This window comes from Chelonia mydas, chromosome 5, assembly GCF_015237465.2.
Source record: "Chelonia mydas isolate rCheMyd1 chromosome 5, rCheMyd1.pri.v2, whole genome shotgun sequence".
NCBI lineage: Eukaryota > Metazoa > Chordata > Testudines > Cheloniidae > Chelonia > Chelonia mydas.
In genome coordinates, this window is record NC_051245.2 from 122,946,422 (window position 1) to 122,969,369 (window position 22,948).

Below are 22,948 nucleotides of genomic sequence, written 5' to 3' on the forward strand. Positions count from 1 at the left end.
CAGCAGCTCGTCACCCCTGTAGATGTTCCCCGGGTATGGAGGGAGTGTTCTGTATGTGCAGAAAGCTAACAGCAGCAACAAAAACATGTCATTTGAAAAGGATGCCATCTGCAAAGTTGCTAAGGCTAAGATTCTGAACCCCTTACTCACATTGGAAAGGAATTACTTACGCAAGTAGCCTCATGTACTGATGACATACTGAAGTTTAAATACCCCTTGAAAATGCACTGCTACTTTGATATCTACAAGTAACGATAATAGCATGCTTCTATGGAAATTTCAGATGGATAGAAATATATTGAACAGAGTGAGCTGGACTCTTGGCCAGTATAAATTGGCGTAGTGCTTTGAAACCAATGCAGCTGCACTGGTTTGCACCAGCTGAGGGACCTGTCCCAGTGTCTTGAAAACGTTGCAGTTCGATTGAACTGAAGCAAAAGATTCCCCTTCATTTTAATCCCCTATGTTACAGTCACTTCACAAAAGCACTTCTGAGCCATTTTGAAAATTTTCTGAACAGTGTATTTGTATGATGGGTAAGGCTAAGATTTAGTCATGGCCCATGACCTATTCATGAGATTTACCAAAAATACCCCTGACTAAATTTCTACTTCTGGGGCCCCACTGCTCCGGGGGACCCCTGCTGGGAGGAGGGCCTGCTCCGGAGTAGGGGGTTGACTGCTTCCTGGCTGCTGCTCCCAGGGACCGCTCTCCGGAAGGCCTCTGGGCACCCCTGGGGCTGCTGCTGCAGCCCCCCTGGGACCACTGCTGCTCTGGTGGTTCCCCAGGACACCCACAGGACCACTGCTCTGGCACTCCCTGGAGCCAGCCACACCGGCTGCTGTTCTGGTGGATCCCAGAGCCAGATGCCCGGGGCCGCCTGAGCAGCGGCCAGTGCGGCTGGTACTGGGGACCGCTGGAGCAGCTGACCCTGGTCGCTCCAGCAGCAGCCGGTGTGGCTGGCCTTGGGTTGACCAAGCAGCTGGTCTTGGGGCCAGTTGCTCGGGCGACCCTGAAGTCAGCCACACCAACCGCTGCGGAGGTCACGGAGGTTGCGGAAGTCACAGATTCCATGACTTTCTGCAACCTCTGTGAAAGAATCGCAGCCTTAATGATTGGCTAGGAGGCAACAAGAGCCATGCAGAGTGTCAGCAAAAGAAATCTAAGCTCAAGATTTATCCTTTGGAGCCCGATCCTCTGTCCTCTACTTGGACAAGGCTCCCGCTGACTTAATCAGTACCTCAATGAGAGTAAGGAAGATGGTTCTGGGCCCCAAGTCATGGTTTCACAGGACTTATTACTTTCATAACAATGTGAGTTAGGGAGGGAATGTTGGCTCCGAATTACCATCCAAACTCAGAATGGCCTAACTGGTGTGACTCTACATTCCTGCAGCCAAGATTTTGGGGGGTTCTTTTAACTCTCTAGAGGATGTTTTCACTCTCTTGAGACCAGCGTTCATGCAGTATCTGATTCAAAGCCGTGGCCCTGACAAAGTTAATCACAGCATGCAGTGGCAAGGCATGTTTTCCAAAGTCCCACTCCCTTATTGAGAGGACAGGGTAACACCTTGAACACTTAAAAGAATACACATTCAGTGAATTCTCTTCGCTGGTTAGGAAAGAATCGTATCAACAGGAGTTGCAGCAAGCTGAGATTTTGCCAGTCCCTAGTGCATCCTTTTGGGAAACAGAAACTTGGAAAAGGGGAGCACTTAATCACAAAAGGCCGTGAGAAAGGAAATTTCAGCATGAAAAATGATAGATGGGGAGCAGCACGAAAGATAATGGGAGTCAAGTGACCTAAAATCACAGGTGACCTAAAGGATGGAATTGCTGGCTCCCGGGCTTTTCCTTCCAAACATGCATTAGCCGTGAAGCGTGTTAGCTAGTTTCCCTCCCTTAGGGTGGTGTTTTACTATTAAATGGGACCCAGTAAGTTGAAGTAGCTGATCATACAGCAATACCAATTCTGCACCTGTATACACACACGCCTCTTTGTTCTGTGGGGCTAATCCTTCCATAGCGCACTGCTGCCCACATACACCCCTGGGCTCAGTTCCGTTTTCATACAGGTCCAATAGAGGTTAACAATGTATGTCCTCACCAGGCTATTCTGAACGCAATGCGCTATGGCTCTTGTAACCAGGCTGAGGACCAAACTAAAGTAACCTAATCAGAGTGGCTGATGTGTATTTGTTTTCTTCAGTATTTTTAAATCACTGGGCAGGCAGAGCCATCTAATGCCAGCACAAGTCATTTTCGCTGTCTGGAGCCTTCAGGCCATTCTGTTCCATACTGCTCAGTTTCTTATACTGCTCTGATCGGCCTGGTACCTGAGCATCTTCCTCTGCATTCAAGTGACGTAATCAGCCTCGTGTGTCAGACCCCTGCAGGTTTGCAGGCTTTAGACTCTTAAAAATAAGGACCCAATCCTGCACCCACCGAAGTCAGCAGGAGTTTTGCTGCCAGCTTAGTGGGAGAGAAATAACGTCCTCAGTTTCAATATGAGAGGGTCTTCTGAGCGCAGCTTACCCCTTAGTTTTCACTCTGAAAGTTGTCCCGCTGCAGTGACCAGTTATGAGTGTGTAATTCCGTAGCGAGCAGTCATAAGGCTAGGTGCATCCTTCTTTGTTTTCCACTGCAGTGTTAAAATCATAAAGGCTGCTGTGATTTGTATGAACACACACACACACACACATACACACACGGTCAGTTATTGTTATTGAGGTCTAGCGAACCAGCCTGTTTAAAGTCTACTTACCACAAACATGCTAAAAGTGGATAATCGCAACACAGTCTAATGAAGAAAAATGATTCAATTTAATGCTGGTTTGTTGTAATAACTTCTTTACCATTTTCACTCATTACTTTCGACTGGATGTTGATCACAGCAGATTTAGTTTGATGCACTGTTCCCACTTCTGAACTGATGTGATTTGTGTGCATTGTGAAATGTAAGTGAGTATGACAGGGTTCCCTTTTGGATAGACCTGAGCTATCTAGCTGTTGTTACAGGAGACAGGGTCACAAGATCGACAATCTTGGCGTGGCTTCATATGAGGTGAAAGGGTTTGGAACCAGTCAATTAGGATTAGAATCAGTTCTTCAGGGGATTTCTATAAAAGGATTAGAGAACAAGTATGTGCCAGAAATGACTGTGTCAAGAAATAAATTGATGATTATATGAATTAGAAAGAAAAAATGACAGAAGAATGGACAAGTTTATTCTAGATGAGAGGGTAATGACAGAAGGAGAGAGTGAATGTTTTGTGATGTGATGGTTTCATTTTTCACTTTAAATACAGGCCTTTTTGATTTCACCACAGAAATGTGAAGTGGAGAAAATCAAACTTACAAGAAATGTGGTGCTGTTGAGCCGCTTCAGAGAAATATTGGGCTTTAATAACTGCACTGAGTCAGAAATGTAATGGGGGCAGGAGGAGGCTGGAGGAAAATGGCTTTTCGTTCTTTTAGTCCTGTGAGATTCAGGGTGGAATCCTGGCTCCCGTGAAGTCAAAGTGAATTTTGCCATTGACTTCAATGGGGCCTGGATTTCACCCTCTATTTTTTGTCCGGCAATGATCTACTTTTTTCTCTAAATTTTTTTTGTGTTTTTGCCTTAACGTTGAGACCTGCTTGGTCACTCCGTTCGGTTTCATCGCTCTGAATCGCTAATTAATTGTTTAAAGGCAGAGCTTCCCCTAAGCCTTGTCCTTTGGTGGTGCTGGATCTGGAATCCCGGCTGAAGGATGCGTCTAGACCAAAGGTGGGCGAACTATGGCTCCTGGGCCACATCCAGCCCGCAGGACCGTCGTGCCCGGTCCCTGAGCTCCCGGCCGGGGAGGCGCCCCTGGCCCCTCCCCTGCTGGTCCCCCACCCCCGCAGCCTCAGCTCGCTGTGCTGCCAGCTCTCTGGGCGGCGTGGCTGGCTCTGGCCGAGCCACGTGGCTGCGAGCTCCTGCCGCTCTGAGCAGCCCAGTAAGGGCAGGGTTGGGTAAGGGGGTGAGGGTCCCGGGGGGGCAGTCAGGGGACAAGGAGCAGAGGGAAGTTGGATGGGGTGGAGGCTGGGGGGGTTGGATAGACGTGGGAGTCCCAGGAGGCCTGTCGGGGGGTGGATAGGGGTCGGGGCAGTCAGGAGGCAGGGAGCGGGGGTGGGGGGTTGGATAGGGGGTGGAGTCCTGGGGGGCCGTTAGAGGCGGGGGGTCCAGGATGGGGTGGTCAGGGGACAAGGAGCGGGGGGGGTTGGATGAGTGGGAGGTTCTGAGGGGGGCAGCCAGGGGGCGGGAAGTGGGAGGGGGCGGATAGGGGGCGGGGCTAGGTTTTTTGGGGAGACACAGCCTTCCCTACCCGGCCCTCCATACAGTGTCGCAACCCTGATGTGGCCCTCGGGCCAAAAAGTTTGCCCACCCCTGGTCTAGATGGTTGGGAAATCCTGCCTGGGCACCCAATGAGCTGTGTTGTCCTGACATCTCAATTAATTGTAGGGCGGGGCAACCAGTGCACTAAATTCTAGTGACTAGAAAAGGACTTTCTTGAACAGTCTCCTGTTTTTTAAATTGATCTCACACTGCAGACGGCTCCAAAGCAAAACCTTGGCTTTGAACACCTCTGCGCGTTGGGGCACAGGCTGGTCGGAAATAGAAGATAGAATCCCATTCTTGGAGGGGAAAAATCAAACAAAATGAAGATTTTGTGCTTCATTGGAAATGCGCCTGGTTTTTTTTTTCCTACAAAAGACATGGAACAGAACATTTTTTTCTGTTTAGTTTCTAATTGAAAAAAATTGTTCCAGTTTTCCAAGTTCTTTGTTGTTTGTTTCCCCACTGTCTCTCTTTTTATTTCCCCCTTTTGGAACAGGGAAGGAGGAGGTAAAACAATCAGTGGAAGTGGGGGGAAAACCCAAAGCCCCAGATCTTTAACAACCAAGAAACTGAACGGAACTTTTTCACTTCCATATTTTTAATATGACTCTTCTGACCAAAATAATAATTTTTCATTAAAATTTTCAATTGGACTGAAAAGCCATTCCCCTCCCCCCCCCGTTTTTTTGGACTAGCTCTAATTGGAACTGTTCAAAAATCACATCCAGCACAATGATCAAACCAGGACTTTCAGCACCCCTCTGAGGTAGTTCCTCAGGTGTGTTATCTCCATCTTCAAGATGGGGAACCAAGGCACAGAGAAATTACATGACTTGTCCACCGTCACAGAGGGAGTCTGTGGCAGAAACAAGAATTAAATGCAGATCTTCTGGGCCCCAGTATCTAAGACACAATGTTCTCATTCCTCCCTTAGAGCAAGTTTCTGCCCTTGAGATTTGCCTTTCATTGCAGCCTTCCACCTGCACTACAAGGGATTCCCTGCTCTGCAAGATAAATTTCATCGAGTCACACTGAGCAAAATTCTGCCACCCTCACTTGATCCAACCCCCCATGCAAGTCAAAAGGCGTTTTGTTCACTGGAGAATCTACACTGAGTTCCTACTGAAAAGGAACACGCATGTACTACGAGCTGCAGACCTCTGAATGTTAGGGGTGCAGCTCCTGGTATTCAGCTGGTCTCCATGGGGTAGCATTTGTAACACTGTTTGAGAATTTAAAGGATCATATCAGATGAAGGGTGTGTTCCTCCTCTTGCCGTGCACGTACAACACTAGTTAACACTCATGAGTTTGAGTGCATGAAACAAAGGGAATTAGTTTTTCATGTGTCTCAATGAAATTCCTTTTAAACATTTCTTCTATTCATAAATTCCCTCCACCCCCCCTTCCTCATATATCACTTCCTTTTGAACTACACTGACATTGATCCAGTCCATTCTTGTTGCTCTCCTTTATGAACTCGGAAATGCTATAAAATATTTATCGGTTCTTAAACTTTTTACCATTCTAAATAGGTTTTTATCATCTTCCAGTGCAAACAGTAAATGTTTCCCCAGCAGGAACATGCCTTTCCTTCAGACAGGAATACTTGAGATGCAGCAAAGAGTCAAAACCATCACATGCTTTTCTCATATTGTTCAGTTTCATAGAGTTCATCTAGTTTGACCCCCTGCATAACACAGGCCATTAAGTTTTACCCAGATCCCCCTCTATTGAGCCCAAAGACTTAAATTAAACCAAAGAATTTTAGTCCTCGGGAGACTAGCCTGTTGTGTGCCATAGAGCAGAGATCAGGAGAGACCGAGGTGCAGCCAATGCCCGAGGCCCCTGTGGTGGCAGGGCCTGGGTTAGATGAGATATGCCCAGATGACCCCAGCAGGTGATGCACCGTCTGTGCTGCAGAGGAAGGCAAACTCCCCCATGGTCTCTGCCAATATGACCTGGGGGAAAATTCCTTCCTGACCCCAAATCCAGAGATCAGTGTGACCCTGGGCATATGTGAGCAAGACCCACCAGCCAGAAATCCTAGACAGAAGATTTTCTGTACCACCTCACTGCACGGTCCACCCCAACCAGTATCTCCTCTGTAGCCAAGGTAAATCTCTTATGCTTCAGAGGAAGGTGTGTGTGTGTGTGGGGGGGGGGAATTAAAACTATGCATTAGGGAAATACATTCCTTCCTGAGCCCTGCAGATGGACTGGCTGAAACCCTGAGTGACTCTCCAGTCAAACATGTTCTCAAGAAGAAAGAGTTCAGTAACCAAAAACTGATCCCTAATTCTTCTTCCTAGCTGGGGTGTCTTTCTCTGTAATCTGTGTTGACCCTAATCTAGACAAAAATCTCTGGAAGATAGATATAACTCTCAAAGTTTAACCCTGTTATACCAACCCTCCATACTGAGAACCTCCTTGCGTCTCTATGAGACATCTTAATATGATGTGATAGCTGTTCTCAGAGACTGTCTTTCACCAACGTCCCCTTTAGGTTACTTATTGTCAAGTGTTATCAACTCTTAGGACTAAATTCCCCAGTGACATTAATAGATGTAACTCCATTTGAAATCAGTGAAGCTTCTGTAAATGAAGAACTTGGCTCTGTGAGTTCTCTTTCCAGTTCTTTCTCTGGCTTGTACTGTGCAGAATGTTGGACGAGATGATCATAATGGTCCCTTTTCTCCTTAAAATCTATGAAATTGCTTACCACTCTGCACCTCTATTTCCCGACTGAAATGCGGGCCTGATAATGGAAGCCCCTTGGGAAATCTTCTGTGGGCAGTAGGTTAACACTATATTGCTTTTCACACTGCTCCACCATAAAGTTTAGAAATTGTCAAAGGAGGGTGGCACCTCCTTCCCCTCTTTAACGACAACAGGATATTATTTTTCATAGTTCTAACTCATGTACATTATTTTCCATTTGTTAGCTTGGTGCTGCTTCTATCATATACCACACTGTCATCCTGAAGGTAGGGTAGTTTGTCTTCTGCTTGTTTTCCATCCCGTCCCTCTTCTGGGTTTCCCCATTACATCTGGTGTTTCTTTGTGTAGGTCACCTAAGGAGATCACAGGAATACCCGTGTTTTATTAGAAATTCTCTCATAAAATACCCTGAACAAAGTTCATTATTTACTTCCCACCCTTCTGTGGAGCTTTGTGGCTGGCGAGACATGCTAGAAGGTCTTTCCATTTTGAAATATGTGCTGATTGCCTCCTATGAAATGTGATATCCAAAGACTCCTAACCTGGACTATCACCGGTGTGGTATAGTTGATGCCTGTAGTCTCGGGCTTACGTGTTTGAAATAGTCTTATCTTGCTTATGCCTTGAACGTTGGGACTCTCCATGATGTCTGACAGTGCCATGGTGATTTCTCCCCATGTCTCTGTCCTTAACCCTGTCGCCAGGGTCCCATTGGTTGTTGGTCAGCAGTTGCATTGCCGCCTCCGTACACATCCTGATGGCGTGCTGCCTGGGACAGACACGACAGATTTTAATTCTAAAAGAGTCTGGGAAATTAATTTTAAAACAAATTTGACTCCCCCTAGTGACTTCTTATCACTCCCTCTTCTCTGTCCCCCCCCCTCCCCCGCCCCCAAACACACCCCTCACTTTACTTGCTTTTCTGATGCTGGGAATAAAAGGATTGGGCCCGATTTGCCCCTCATGATGGTTTTAAATGGCACAACTCCAGTGACTTTGGTGGAGTTACACCTGCTTTACACTGTGAGATCAGAATGAGGCCCACCCTATGGTGGTCTTTTGGGTTCCTTAGCTTAATCACTGTCCTGGGGTCACTTCGTCATTGCTTTGTGCTGAGCGTTGTCAGTGACACAAAGGAATGGGTTAGGAATCCTCCTTTATCCTCACATTCTGTCTTAGTGCCTGGTAAGAGTGACCCCTGCTGGCTGATATTGCCACTGCTACTACTGTCACATGGCAGGTTTGGGGACGATGGGCTGGGGTAGAGTTCCGCTCTCCATGCAAAGACACTTCAGGGTAGGGTGATCATCTGTCCCATTTTTAAAGGGACAGTCCATTTGGGGGGGACTTTTTCATATATTGGGGCCTATTATCCCCCATTCCCTGTCCCATTTTTTCACAGTTGCTATCTAGTAACCCTACTTCAGGGGAGGGACAATTGAAGACATTAGAGCATCGGTCTGTTTGGGTCCTGGGGACAGATGATGTGGGGCAGTGGGAATAAATAACCCTGTAGAATAACATCTTTGCAGTGCACATACGTGTACGTTTCCTGAGCTGGAAATTCTCTGTGGTGCACGTACAGCAAGCGCAAGTCTGGACACAAGTAGCAGCCCTAGCTGGGGAAATGAGTCGGGTGGCTCCCCAGCCTTGCATCCAACAGCCACAAGGTTTGGATTGGCTGATCAGAGAAGGCCTGATCTTGCCCATGTTACACTCCCTTTGTGATCAGCAATTTTCTCTCCATTTTGTCCAGTGGGCACGTGGAAAGGAGGTGAGTGCTGACTTTGGGACCCACCCCCCCCAGCACACATTGGTTTGGGATAAACAGGAGACTTTGTCTCCTCTGCCTCAAAGTCCCAATACAAATGTCCAGACATCCTCTTTGGGATTTGCTCTCCACTGTATGCACAGTCAGCAGTTCCCTTTGTGTCTCTCTCCCTTCGTGGTTAATCCTTTTTCCTTTTTTTAAGCATCAGACAATAATTCACTCAATGTAATAAAAGGCCATATCACATATAGAGCGGCTGAATGTAGAGTGCATGAACTGAGAAAGCTTTGGGCTGGTACTTTCCTTTAAACAAAGAAAAATGCAAGTACTTGGGAGAGCCCAGTGAAAGCAAAAGAAAGCTTGAAATGGGGCTTATGAAATCTCCCCCCAATTAATATTTTTCAACTATATATACTTCTGCTTTCCGATGAGAGTCATGGGTTTCTAGAGAGAATGACCTGTGAGATTGATTGTGATGAGAAGTCACTTGGATGTTTCCCAGACCTTGAATTAAAGGGGCCTTTTGTTGACTCACTGGGTTATCAGAAGCCTTAGCGATCCTATAATTATGAGCCTGGCCAGTGGGGATGATACAATAATGTGCCTTTGAATATGTGCATATATAAAACTTGTAGCAGATTGGGAAAATTAACTCATTACTGTAACTCGTGAATGCGGGCCAGATACCTTTTCAGAGTCCTTCAGTGGCAATAAGAAAAGGCCCAACAATGGACAGTGTACGTGATTAAAAAATGCCAGCTTCATTTCTTTTGTGATCACCAGAAAAGATATTTGGAAGAAGATTTGGGGACCTGTCAGGATCTTTTTAATTATCGCCACATTTATTCTTTATGGCCGGCACCGGGTAAACACACTGAATTAGAAATGTAGAACCGAGAAAGATAGGCCATTTTTGAAACCCCTAACTGGCAGTGTTATTTATTCGTCTCTGCTGGTGCTCACAGAGAGAGCGCGCGAATGAAATTAATCGGAAACATCTTGAGCTACAACGTGGAACACGTCAGTTCTACCTTGGAACATGGAACGATGTAAAACATAATTAGAGACTCAGTGACTGAACTCAGGATTCAGAAGTGCCACTGTATGTCTGATTCTCCTCTCCCTCCTCCTCCCTAAACCGGTATCTTCTGGTATGTTTCTCACTATTGGGTTATTAAAAAGGCTATTCTGGAGCTTGCCCACAATACATATTTGCTCTCTCCTAACTCCAGACCCTTTCTGGAACAAAGATGGCTTCCATTTCTTGTCACCTGACCTTTTACGTTGTTTGAGACTTAGAGCTATACTAACAGTCTGTTTAAGCTAGCTGAAAATGCGGTGTTTTCCTCCCCTCTTGAGGCGAAAATATGATCACAGTGGCTGAACTTTAAAGAAGAAAACAGTCTCCCTGACTTCACTGGGATGGCTCGTTGGATTATGTTAAGCATGTACATCAGCCTCTGCAGCCTCAGACCCATTGTCCTGCTCTCCAGCTAGTCCTGTTCAAACCCACACCACCTATCCCACCTCCTCTGCAGCAGGTTTGCCAGTCACAAGTGGCGGTAAAGGTGGGCTGTCTAATGAGCTTCTCTGTAATGCAACAGTCCTGAACCCAGTGCCCCCGAATCGAGCTCTCCGCTGACAGAGTAGCTGGAGCTGCCCTGCCAGGAATTACTTGTCAGCAAGCGACACAGAACCTGGTGCAGTTGTTCATAATTGATGTTCAGCCCAAATATTTGATGACCCGCCGGGGCTCAGAGCATTCTAAAGCAGTTCCCGTCCCGTGTTGGGATTGCAAGCTCAGACTCAGTGGTGCAGAGTAATTGAGGCCAGGGTTGTGTCTTGTGCCGGCATTTCACTGAGGCATGTTAGTGTCGCTCCAGTTTTGCTGACCTGCCGGTGCCAGGGCAGCTTGGACATGGGCAGTTGGCACTGGTGAGGAAGTCTGAGTTGAGTTCCTGGCATGCAGGAGGCAGGAAAACACAAAGCAGTGGCATGGGCATTGGTGTATGAGTAGAGCAATGTCTTGAGGAGCCTCTTGCTCTGATGAGAGGCCAGCTCTCCTTTGAGAATGTGGCTAAACTGCTTGAGCCTGGGGAGGATATTAGGAGAGTTACGGTAACGTTGGACCCCCTGTGTTGGCTCGAAAGTATGGAAGTATTGGCTGTAAATTGGAGATCATGGTACTTGGTGACCACAGGCAGCGCACACCCTCAGGCTAACAGATCACCGTGTCCTGACATGTTCTGATTCTATTTTAGGCTCCGTTTGCTCACCTTGTGTGCAGCCAGTCTCACTGCACGCCCTTCCCTGGTTGCTGTGTGAAGGGCTTTGCTGGTAACAGCAGCAGCAAGGCTGAAATTACAGCCCAGCAGGGCTGCAGGCAGGGGCATATGCAGAGAGAAAAAGGAGTAGGGAAGGAATGGAGATGGGCTTGAACTCAGGACTCAGCAGAAGAAGAATGGGCAACCCTGAGCTGTAGGAGCGGGTGAAGCTAGCTGTGTTAACGTTTGTGGTCTGACACTATGGCAATAGGCGCCACATAGATCCAGGTGAAATGAGCAGCAGTTCTTCCAGTAAACGGTGAGGTGTCGGGGGGCAGGATGAAAGATATTTCCTAGAGAAAATCCCCGAGCATGTGAAGGGAGCAGCCCCAACATCTGCAGAAGCATGGAAGGCAGGGGTCCCCCTAGGGTCTGGGGCAGAAGGAAGCATGCTGTGAATGCACCTGCTGGCGGCTTTGTTTGGCCTCCCTCCACTTGCGCTGGCTCCCCATGTGCTGTGGTGCTTGGCTGAACCCATTGCTGGAGTTCACGTTACATTTCATTTGCATTGCAGTAGCGCTTCGGAGCCCATTGTGCTAGGTGCTGCCTAATGCAGACCGGGATGGTGGCCGCTGCCCGGATGAGCTGACAGTCTGAGCATAAGACCAGAGCCGGTGGGCAGATACAGTCCAACAGAGAGAGCAGGAGGAAACAGGACAGTGTTGGTCACGCTAGAAATAGCAGGGTAGCCGCAGCAGCGTGGGCAGCGGGATGTACCTGCGGGCTTGTAGTCCGCCAGCTAGCCCAGGCCTCGGCCTGTGCTGCCCCGGCTACGCCTCGGGTGTGAGTGTGTATGCCGGCCTGAGCTGGAACTATGCCTGTGGCTCCGGCAGAGACACACCCTGAGAGTCGAGACCTCTCCCGAAATGGAGCGGCTCAGCCTCAACAGCTGTCATTGGTGCAGGGATTTTGGCTGTTGCCTCCTCCCTGCGGTGTTAGGAAGGGAAGAGCTCCCCAGGCTCCCTACTCGCCCCGTCTGGCCCTCAGAGACAGACCCCTCATCTCTTTATACGTTCAGGCTCCTGAAATGTCACGGTTTTTCCCAGGTCTCCACACACTGTCTCCAGAAGCCACAAAACCAGCCTCCCAAGCCCCATGCAGCTTTGTCAATTTCAACGAAACTCTGTGAATTCAGGCGGGAAGTTCAGTGTTGCTGCAAAGCTAACTACAGAATTTCTTGCATTTCTGATGTGTACAGCTGGGGACACCTAACCCGTACAGCACAGTTCGCAGGCATGTGTGGGGGCGGGGGGGTGCATGGGTGGGGGGAGCAGGTATGTTCTTTCTGTCCCTTTTTACTATATCTGTACATGCAAGGTCTGATTCTCTGATGTGCTGAGCACTTGCGGCTCCAGCTGGAGTCATTGGGGCTCAGCACCTTTGTAAGAAGCCTAGCACAGGTCCACGTGGTTGGCTAGGAGAAATCACTGTTTTGGCTGACCTCGTAGACTCGCTGCTAATGGACTATGAGGACTGTCGTTCAAGCCTCAGGTCTGGTAATACACACGGTGCACCCACTGACTGGGGACACCGCCGATTGGTTAGACTCGCTCAGGTCTTCAGGAGCAAGCCCAGGTTGGTGCGACTGGACATGCCGTTGGCTTTATTAACCCGCCAAATTCCTTGAAGACCTAGGGATAAGTTTAAGTGTCTTTGCCCTCTCCACAGTGTGGGTAAACTCACAATCTCAGATCAAAACTGCATGCTCCAAATTTTGGGCCTGCAAAATGCCGAGTTTGAGGCCAAGATGAAGCCACTTTGAAAATTAGCCCTTTTAAGTCTATTTCTCATACTCTAGCAGGGTTGGTCATCCCTTTTGTATGCTGTTGTGTTACCTAATAGTCAATCCTGTCTAGACACATATACTTAAAAAGTAACCCACACCTACAGTCAAACAAAAAATCTAGATTCTTAAAGGACAATCCAACTAGTGGTGCTCAATTCTAAGGGGCCAGAAAACAGTCACTAATATTGTGCAAATTCCAGGGTTTGATTCGATTCAGACACGCTCAAGCTCTTTGGCATTCCCGAGTTTGCAAAGCTTTGAAACTGGCTTGCTTGATTCAGCTGGATATATGTATTCAATGCTGAATGCATGTATTCATTTGAAAACTAGCATATTGGATGGAGACCTGGTGTATTGGATCCACTAATGACTCGAGTGACCAATTTCAAAGCTCTGACAGAATATCATCATCAGACACTTAGCATATAAAACGTTAGTCACTTGCGATAGTTTAAAAATGTTTTTGAATACCAAATAGATTCACAAATGCTAGGAAAGATTCACAGATACTTCACAGAGCCAATTACCCCCACCCCTTTCTCCAAATTTATTGAATACTCCCCAACCAGATCTAATCCAGACAAATTCCTTGATCCCACAAGGGGATCTGATAGCAAAGATCCATTTACCCTTGGGAGTCCAAGTCACTTCATTGGGACGCCATACGACCATAATGGTCTGGGCTTGGCGATCTCTTTGCAGAGCCGAAGATACTGAAAGGAGAACCGAAATGTGAGGTGCCGTCTGCAGTATTCTGGCATTTAATGTTTTAAAGTGATGTCTTGTCGCATTTTTGTTGTACCTACCACTTTGCAGGCCCACGTTAGCGTGGGTCGAACTCCAGCCAGGACAGATCTCGGGTGCCCACGGTGTGTTGGGCAGGCTGCCCCCTTTTGACCTGTGTTGTCCTCATAGCCATCTTCTCTCTTCCAGGTTCTCCTTATTATTACAGTGCTGCAGCCAGAGGAGCGGCACCCCCAGCGGCTGCTGCTGCCTATGACCGCCACTGACCCAAGGAGTCTGGAACTCCAGCACTTACTAAACATATCATCCAGGCCGACGGCATCCGATTCACCTAGAAATAACCGTGCAAATCAGACTGCAAGGAAGGAAGACGAAAGTATCCAGGGGGAACCCGCTGGCTGAAATTTTACTCTTTAAACTGGGTGAACTAATTATTGTTATTTTTTAAATCAATGAAATTCTGGTGATATTAACTGGGGTCTCATACAAAACAAAGAAACAGGAGAAACCAGGTCTGCTGCCGTTCCATCTGATTTGAAAGGTACAGTAGCTGCATCCTACCCACAGCCCACTGACCTCGCTGCCTCTGGTTCTCTCCGCTGCGCCTGGGGACTGGAACCAGGTCTGACTCTGAGCAGGCCACCTTGGGATATCTCTCTTAAGGTGCATTGACACACGCTGTGTGACTCAGCATGGGCTGTCTGGCTTTTTTTTGCTTTTTTTTCTTTTTTTTGGTAAAGAAGGATTGGTCTGCTCAATTTACACAGCACCAATGTAAATAACTTGCTTCTTTGTGTTACTTTTGAGAGTGGCTTAGCGTAAACAGCAACATGGTACAAATCATGAACTCAAAACGCATCTGAAAAATGTGTTTTGAAACTGGTGCACTGATTCAAAGAATTCAGTAAGCTTTAACCAACTTTGAACCAGGTTAACATTCATTGTGGCTATATTTGGGGCTGACGTTATTTCTATATACAGCGTCATATCTGACAGTCGTGTGTGAACATGCTATGAGCTGCCATGGACCACATGAGCAACTGAAAGACTTGGGCAGTTTGTGACATTTTACTGCTAAATATTAATTTATGTTTATTTGTAATCATAACTAGCACTGAAACAAATTCTCTGCTTTCAAGTTAAACCGCATCAGAGAAGGAATTCCTAATTGATAAGCAACCCGTTATGTACATCTATATAGATTACAATTATTTCTATTTTGTAAAGAAATGAGAACAGTCCCAAGTTGATGATTTTTCAAATTGCTATCTCAAACAGTATTACATTCAGGGCAGCCATGCACACTGAAACATACAAACGCTGCTTTACAAATCAAATGGATGGAGGGGGGACACACATTTGGGGATACCCATATGTTTAAATGAAGACATTTCTCAAAGTCATTCCTTATACACAGTGGGCTACAGTAAATCCATTCCATTGGAATCCATAAAGTTACACTGGGGATAAATTTGGCCCATTAATTCTGTATATTCTCCCTCCCTCTCAAAGAGAGAGCATCAATAGAACCAAGTGACATTTTGTTCAATGTTCTCTACTTCCCGGAGCCAATAAACAGAAGAGGGAGCTTACAAATGATTGGTTAAGCTAGTACAGCGATCGCCACCAATTCCACAGAACCACATCAACTACTCATTTTTCCCTGAAGGAACAGCTCTTTTTAATCCTATACGATCAGCAAACTTCTCATCTGCACAAAGGGAAAATTAGAAGTGTTTCCCCTGAAGACAATGGAAAAGCTCCCTCTGACTTGCATGGGCTCAAGATCTGCTCTATAGCCTTGCACAGTGTTGCCATAATTAGTGTGAAAGGGACAAATTCCACTATCCTTACACTGGTGAGCACTTACACGCTGTAGTAATCCCCTTTGGGTCCATGAATAAGAGTCTAGCCCAAAATAGATCTCCCATAAGTGGACAATTGAAGTACAAATATTATTTCCAGAGTGATAACTTTTTAATTACAATTTTATCTTTGTGCTGCTTATGCTGAATGGATGTCAGAAAATCAAATGGTAGCAATTCAGTGAGATTTGGGTGCATGTTCCTTCCAAAACCTTTGTACAATATTTAATACGTCTTCTGATCAGACTCGGAACAGAGACTTCTCTAGTTTCCAAGGCAGATAGTCCCTAAGTGGAGCTGGGTTCCTGCCCAGGAGTTTAGGTTAGTAAACACCCACATACAGATGAAATGTTCAGAGGCTAATATGAGGAGGAAAGGAGTCCAGGAGAGCTGGCTGTATTTTAATGAAGCCTTATTGAGTGCACAGGAACAAACCATCCCGATGTGCAGAAAGAATAGCAAATATGGCAGGCGACCAACTTGGCTTAACAGAGAAATCTTCGGTGAGTTCACAGAAAAGAAGCTTACAAGAAGTTGAAACTTGGACAGATGGCTAGGGAGGAGTATAAAAATATTGCTCGGGCATGCAGGGGTGTAATCAGGAAGGCCAAAGCACAATTGGAGTTGCAGCTAGCAAGGGATGTGAAAGGTAACAAGAAGGGTTTCTACAGGTATGTTAGCAACAAGAAGAAGGTCAGGGAAAGTCTAGGACCCTTACTGATTGGGGGAGGCAACCTAGTGACGGATGATGTGGAAAAAGCTGAAGTACTCAATGCTTTTTTTGCCTCGGTCTTCACAGACAAGGTCAGCTCCCAGACTGCTGCACAGGGCAGCACAGTACGGAGAGGAGGTGAGCAGCTCTCAGTGGTGAAAAAGCAGGTTAAGGACTATTTAGAAAAGCTGGACATGCACAAGTCCATGGGGCCAGATCTAATGCATCCGAGGGTACTGAGGAAGTTGGCTATGTGATTGCAGAGCCATTAGCCATTCTTTTTGAAAACTCATGGCGATCAGGGGAGGTCCCGGACGACTGGAAAAAGGCAAATATAGTGCCCATTTTTTAAAAAGGGAAGAAGGAGAATCTGGGGAACTACAGACCGGTCAGCTTCACCTCAGTGCCTGGAAAAATCATGGCGCAGGTCCTCAAGGAATCCATTTTGAAGCACTTAGAGGAGAGGAAGGTGATCAGGAACAGTTAACTTGGATTCACCAAGGGCAAGTCATGCCTAGCCAACCTGATTGCCTTCTATGACGAGATAACTGGCTCTGTGGATGAGGGGAAAGCGGTGGACGTGTTGTTTCTTGACTTTAGCAAAGCTTTTGACACAGTCTCCCACAGTGTTCTTGCCAGCAAGTTAAAGAAGTATGGATTGGATGAATGGACTAAAAGGTGGATAGAAAGCAGGCTAGATCGTCAGGCTCAATGGGTAGTGATTAACAGCTCAATGTCTAGTTGGCAGCCGGTATCAAGCAGAGTGCCCCAGGGGTTGGTCCTGGGACCAGTTTTGTTCAACATCTTCATTAATGATCTGGAGGATGGTGTGGATTGCACCCTCAGCAAGTTCGCAGATGACACTAAACTGGGGGGAGAGGTAGATATGCTGGAGGGTAGGGATAGGATACAGAGGGCCCTAGACAAATTGGAGGTTGGGGGGGGGGCAAAAGAAATCTAATTAGGCTGAATAAGGACTAGTGCAGAGTCCTGCACTTTGGACGGAAGAATCCCATGCACAGCTACAGGCTGGGAACTGACTGACTAAGCAGCAGTTCTGCAGAAAAGGACCTGGGGATTACAGTGGACAAGAAGCTGGATATGAGTCAGCAGTGTGCCCTTGTTGCCAAGAAGGCTAATGGCATATTGGGCTGCATTAGTAGGATCATTGCCAGCAGATCGAGGAAAGTGATTATTCCCCTCTATTTGGCACTGGTGAGGCCACATCTGAAATATTGCGTCCAGTTTTGGGCCCCCCACTACAGAAGGGATGTGGACAAATTGAAGAGTCCAGTGGAGAGCAATGAAAATGATTAGGTGGCTGGGGCACATGACTTATGAGGAGAGGCTGAGGGAACTGGGCTTATTTAGTCTTCAGAAGAGAAGATTGAGGGGGGATTTGATAGCAGCCTTCCACTACCTGAACAGGGGTTCCAAAGAGGATGGAGCTTGGGTGTTCTCAGTGGTGGCAGATGACAGAACAAGGAGCAATGTCTCAAGTTGCAGTGGGGGAGGTTTAGGTTGGATATTAGGAAAAACTTTTTCACTAGGAGGGTGGTGAAGCACTGGAATGGGTTACCAAGGGAGGTGGTGGAATCTCCATCCTTAGAGGGTTTTAAGGCCCGGCTTGGCAAAGCCCTGGCTGGGATTGTTTAGTTGGGGTTGGTCCTGCTTTGAGCAGGCAGTTGGACTAGATGACCTCCCATGATTCTATGAAAGTAGCCATTATTTTTCCTCTTTTGACAATTAATAGTTGATAAACATTCAGTTTAAAAAGCTACGTAACAGTATGTGCGTCTCTTTTATTTGAGCAAGTAGTGGTCTCTCCTTTGAGACATTTTTTCCAAATTCATCCTCTGAATCCTCACTAAATGTTGGGTTATCTTTCAGCAGTAGGGCTGTAAAGGAAATTTTCTCTCTTTTGGATAAACGTGACTTAGAATCTCTTCCAAGTTTCTTTGATTGGCATGTGCACCAACCTGCAAGCACTATGAGCCTTCTGGAACATTAGGCTCTTTCAGTCCCCTGGCTGAAAAGAAAATGGTGTATCTGCAAACATACAGTTGCAAAGTATCATGGGAGTGCAAAGTATCATGGGAGTGGTAGCTTCATAATTAAGGCTGAGTTGAGTTATGCAGGTGTATGTCTAGAGAAATGTCATGACCAGATAGGAGGCTTACAAGTTTCCTTCCTCTCTTTACAGTAACCAGGTTACATGGGACTGGTTGCTCCTCTTCTAAGTTAAATAGTGATCATGCAGCTGTGTTGGTTCTAGGAAATTAGAAAGACAAGGAGGTAGTATCTTTTACTGGACCAACTTCTGCTGGTTAAACAGACAAGCTTTTGAGCCTCCCAGAGCTCTTCTTCAGGTCTGGGAAACTAACTCAGAGTGTCACTGCTAAATACAAGGTGGAACAGATTGTCATAAATAGAGTGATGAAGGAAAAGAAAAATATGCACCATGGATTAAATTCCTCCCTGTAGAGAGGGTCAGCCTGAGGACTACAAGTCCTGTTTGAGCTATATTTTGAGGGTGTAAGTGGCGCCTAGACCTCGGGCTGGCTCTCTGCTTTGGGGTGAGTTTCACCCACTGGATGCACTACCTGGCAGACACGTGGTGTATGTATTTCATAGGAGTGAAGTGTCTTGGAACATTTAGACTAGTTTCGATTTTGAGAGAAGAGTAGCAATTAGGCGGCTGGACTCTGGCATGAACATGCTCAGTAAGGAAACATTTTTAGTTATGCTAATGACAAAAGAAAGGTATGCCACGAGCACGATTGGTAAATTTCATCCTGTGGATGTGCCTCAGCCTATACAACACACTGAGATACACATGGCTAGACCCTGCTTGCCTTAGTCAGTTAAGTAGTCCATTGAAATCCAGTGGGACTGTTTCTCACATGCATCAAGTAAGCATGATCTAGCCCATAACCTGTGCACACCCTCCTCAGAGAAAACAAGTTCATGACTGCTATTGGCTGGTATTAAGGAAGGGATTTTCAAAACCTCCTGGAAGATCTGGACACCCCGTTCCCATTCATCTTAATGGGAAATCAAATCCTTTAGGTTTCTTTGAGAATTTGAACCTGACAGTAGATGGTTGTCTGGGCATCATCAAAGGTACCTCCTGCAATTCTTTATCCATACGCCTACTGTCCACTTTGTTGGTGCCATGTTCCGCCCGTTCATTTTCTAAGCTTCACTTAGCACTATGTTGTATTATCCCCTGCTTGTATGAACCACTGCTCGCCACTATGGGCAGTCGCTCACACTAGACAAATCACTTGGCTGTCTTTGCATCACTCAGAAATGAATTAACAAACAGTTGATCCAAGTGTGTGTGATAGATGCACATGCGTATACCATGCTGCGTGTGCCACACACACACACCCCTTGCACCCCCATTAGAACCCAGACTGTGTCACAAAACATATTGTAATGAGTGTTACCATCTGACTGGTGCCCTGATTCCTGGAGCGACTCTGGAATTCCAGTGGAGGTCTGAGGTGCCTCGTGAACATACTGAGCATGGAGTGGATTATTATTATTATTATTTTGCAGTTGGGAACTGAACAAGGCAGCTAGATGCATCCCAGGAATCGCATCCACGTTACAAAGCAGTTTTTTAAACTACATGTGGGGACTGGCAAACTGCTCAGCTGGTATAAATCCGCCTAGTTCCACTGACTTTGGTTGATTCATCCTAGCTGAGGATCTGGAAATGTGTCTGTCTGGATATTAGCATAGCCCCGGTGCCACCCCCCCCAGTAATGAAGTGTTGATAAGAACCCACATTCCTCTCCCCATGCAGTTTTTATAAGGTGTGCAAGGCTTGGCCCACCGAGCACTTGGGTCATTCCTGGTTGCTTTCTAATATGCTTATGCAGCTAAGAATAGTGACCTGAGATCAGCGAGAGGGCTATCTTGGGACTTGATCATGGGGGCGCAGTGTGTATGTGCAATGTACTGTACATCTATATGATAGTGATGGGTGAATCTCAAAAGGTTTGGAGGTTTGGCTCTGGTTTGATAAGCCTTATGAAGTGTGGTTGCTTATCTGAAGCTCACCCAATTCTTTTGATGTTTCATCCGTCCTTCCCTCTTTTCCTCCCACCATCCTCTAACTTGGCTTCCCATTGCTCCTCCACACTCCCACTCTGGGGTCACCCAGGTAGCTTTTGTCTACATGGGCTCCTCTCCAATTAGCAAACCTTTTGGGTCTTGAAAGGTAGAGGAGGAGGGCAGAGTTGTGGAGAATGAGTGAGCAGTGATGGCATTACGAGAGGACAGAGACAATGCTGTTCCACACCCACATCAACAGAGAACGTGAGACAAGACCCAAATCAACCAGTGTCAAGGAGATGCTTAGAAAAATTCTGTAAGAATATGACCATAAATGGGACATTAAAATAGAGAGCTGTCTAGAGGACACTGAATTTGCTTAGGGTCAGTTTCCAGAGGCTCAGCTCAGTCAGTGTAATTACAGATGTGTTATCATAAGGCCTCAGTTCCCATTGATTGGCATGCTCAGCATGTCCCAGGATCAGGCCCTTAGTCTCCATTGCATTGCACCAAAATCAGCACGGAAACACAAGCTGCTTCAGCAAGCACCCCCGATTCCATGGCAGAGCACACAGGTGAACTGGAGACTGCAGGTGCTGACAGACTCCGCTGAGTTCTTTAGGGCTGATCCTAGAAAGTCACACATGAACAGCCCTCTAACACAATCTTCCACAAAGGTGGAATAAAATCAAAAGCACTGAGTATATAGCTTTGCTGCTGGAGTTAATACAACTTGACACAGCAACACCAAATGAAGTACACCATCAAAGACATGCTTGACACCAGAAATACTCAGGTTTGAGTCTCCGCTGGCTCAGTTGTCAGCTCTTGCTGTGATCTTTGCTTATTAGTCCTCTGCGAAGACAAATGCATGTACGGTGCTTCAGAATAAGAGCCAGAGGGCCGGTGTTTTACGGGACACCTTTACAGAGAGAGAGAGAGAGAGAGAGAGAGAGAGAGAGTGTACATTTGTTTCCACAATCTATGTATCTTCATGTATCACTATGGGGCTGATCCAGAGTCTATTGAAATCACTGGCACTCTTTCCATTGGGTCATTGTGGGCAGTGGGCATTGTATTCCAGTGGGCACTGTATTAGGCCTGAAGTTTCCAGACTTTTCCACTCTGCCTTGTAAAAGGAGACAGGGAAATGGCCAATGGGCATTTATTTAGCTATTTCTTTTGCTTTGCTCAGCCTCGTATTGGAAGAATCTTTGTCCTGGTTTTTCACTTTCTAGTGGCCTTTGTACGTTCTGAAATTACAGAAATGCGTTATATTGAAAATGGAATTCCTTTCCAAGAAAAACCACAGTATGTTTTTTCTTAGAGACAGACTACTTTGTATTCGGGACTTACAGCATCAAAGGAATGCATATCTATTGTATCCACCAAAGTCTGTGATGCCTGCATAGAAGCTTACTTGTTAAAATAAAATAAAAACTGAAAAAAACATACAAACAAGAAAAAAAAAACTAACAACCCCACCCCCCTAAAATAACAATTTAATTGCCTTTGAAAGTAGGAGATGTCTGTCTCCACACAGAAAAAAAACGCTTCTTAAAATGTGTATGTTTTGTATTCTTTTTTTCTAGTAGGAAAAGAACTGACTTGAAATCTTGGTGTTTTTTCCTTAGTGCTGTGTGTTGCTTTTGTGTGTTATAATATTTGAATGTAATTACAGCAGTGCCAATTTGCCAAAGATGTCGAACATATTTTGGGGTTTTTGGTTTGGGGGTTATTTTGGGTACTGGTGGGGGAGGTGGGATGGGAATGGGGGGGGAATGAGGTATTGGACGAAAGGGAGGGACGTTTTTGAGGTTTATTTTTTTGTTCGGATTTGTTTTTCCATTCTTTTTCTTGTCAGTACTGGAATTTGTGATTTTATTCTAAGTTAAATGGTTGACTGCAACACTTTTATTTTTTAGATTAGTTGAAGAAACATGCAATAAGATTGGCGTAGTTTCAATATCCGTGTGTCTTTTCATGAGAGTGGCTGTTACTTGTGGACATTTGAGTTTATGTAACCTTTATGTGAGATAATTATTTGTAAATATTTACCATAATTTTATTGGTTCCTAAAATAAAAGTAATTTTTTTAAGTTCAAAGATTCTGATTTTACTTTTGTTTTGAGCTTGGCTTCAGGGTCACTTGAAACACATTTAGAACAGGTTAGACAAACACAGGGATGGTCGAAGCATACTTCATCCTGCCCCAGCATGGGGGGATGGATTTGACGACCTCTTGACATCCCTACCAGCCTTATGTCTATGGTTGTATGATCCTAAGTGGACCCCTGGGACACCATTGCACAGGGACTCAGTTTCAAGTTTGTAGTGGGCTTCTTTGGCTTCTGCCCCAAAGTCCAAACTCATTTCTGTCCTAAAACATTTAGGGTCAGCTCCTGATATCTTTACCTACAATGGGTGGAATTCTGGTCCCACTGAAGTCTAGACCCAGCGAGGACTACCTTACCCTCTGAGCAATCCCATTGATTTCACAATAACAACTGATTTCAGTAAGACTGCTCACAGATGGCTTGATCCTGCAAGGTGCTGAGCAGTCCAGTCCCAGTCCAGCAAAGGATTCAAGGACATGCTT

At 46.1% G+C, this 22,948-nt stretch overlaps 1 protein-coding gene across 5 annotated transcripts in view; it reads left to right on the forward strand.

Moving 5' to 3' along the window:
• Positions 1–22,455, forward strand: part of PAX5 (paired box 5) — a 238,027-nt gene extending 215,572 nt beyond the window's left edge. For all 5 annotated transcript variants that reach the window (XM_043546339.1, XM_037902197.2, XM_037902200.2 and 2 more), the window contains one exon: positions 13,897–22,455. In XM_043546339.1, the coding sequence (XP_043402274.1) occupies positions 13,897–13,973 (77 nt within the window). In that variant the 3' untranslated portion in view covers positions 13,974–22,455. The remainder of the gene's footprint in view (positions 1–13,896) is intronic.
• Positions 22,456–22,948: the final 493 nt, after the last annotated feature.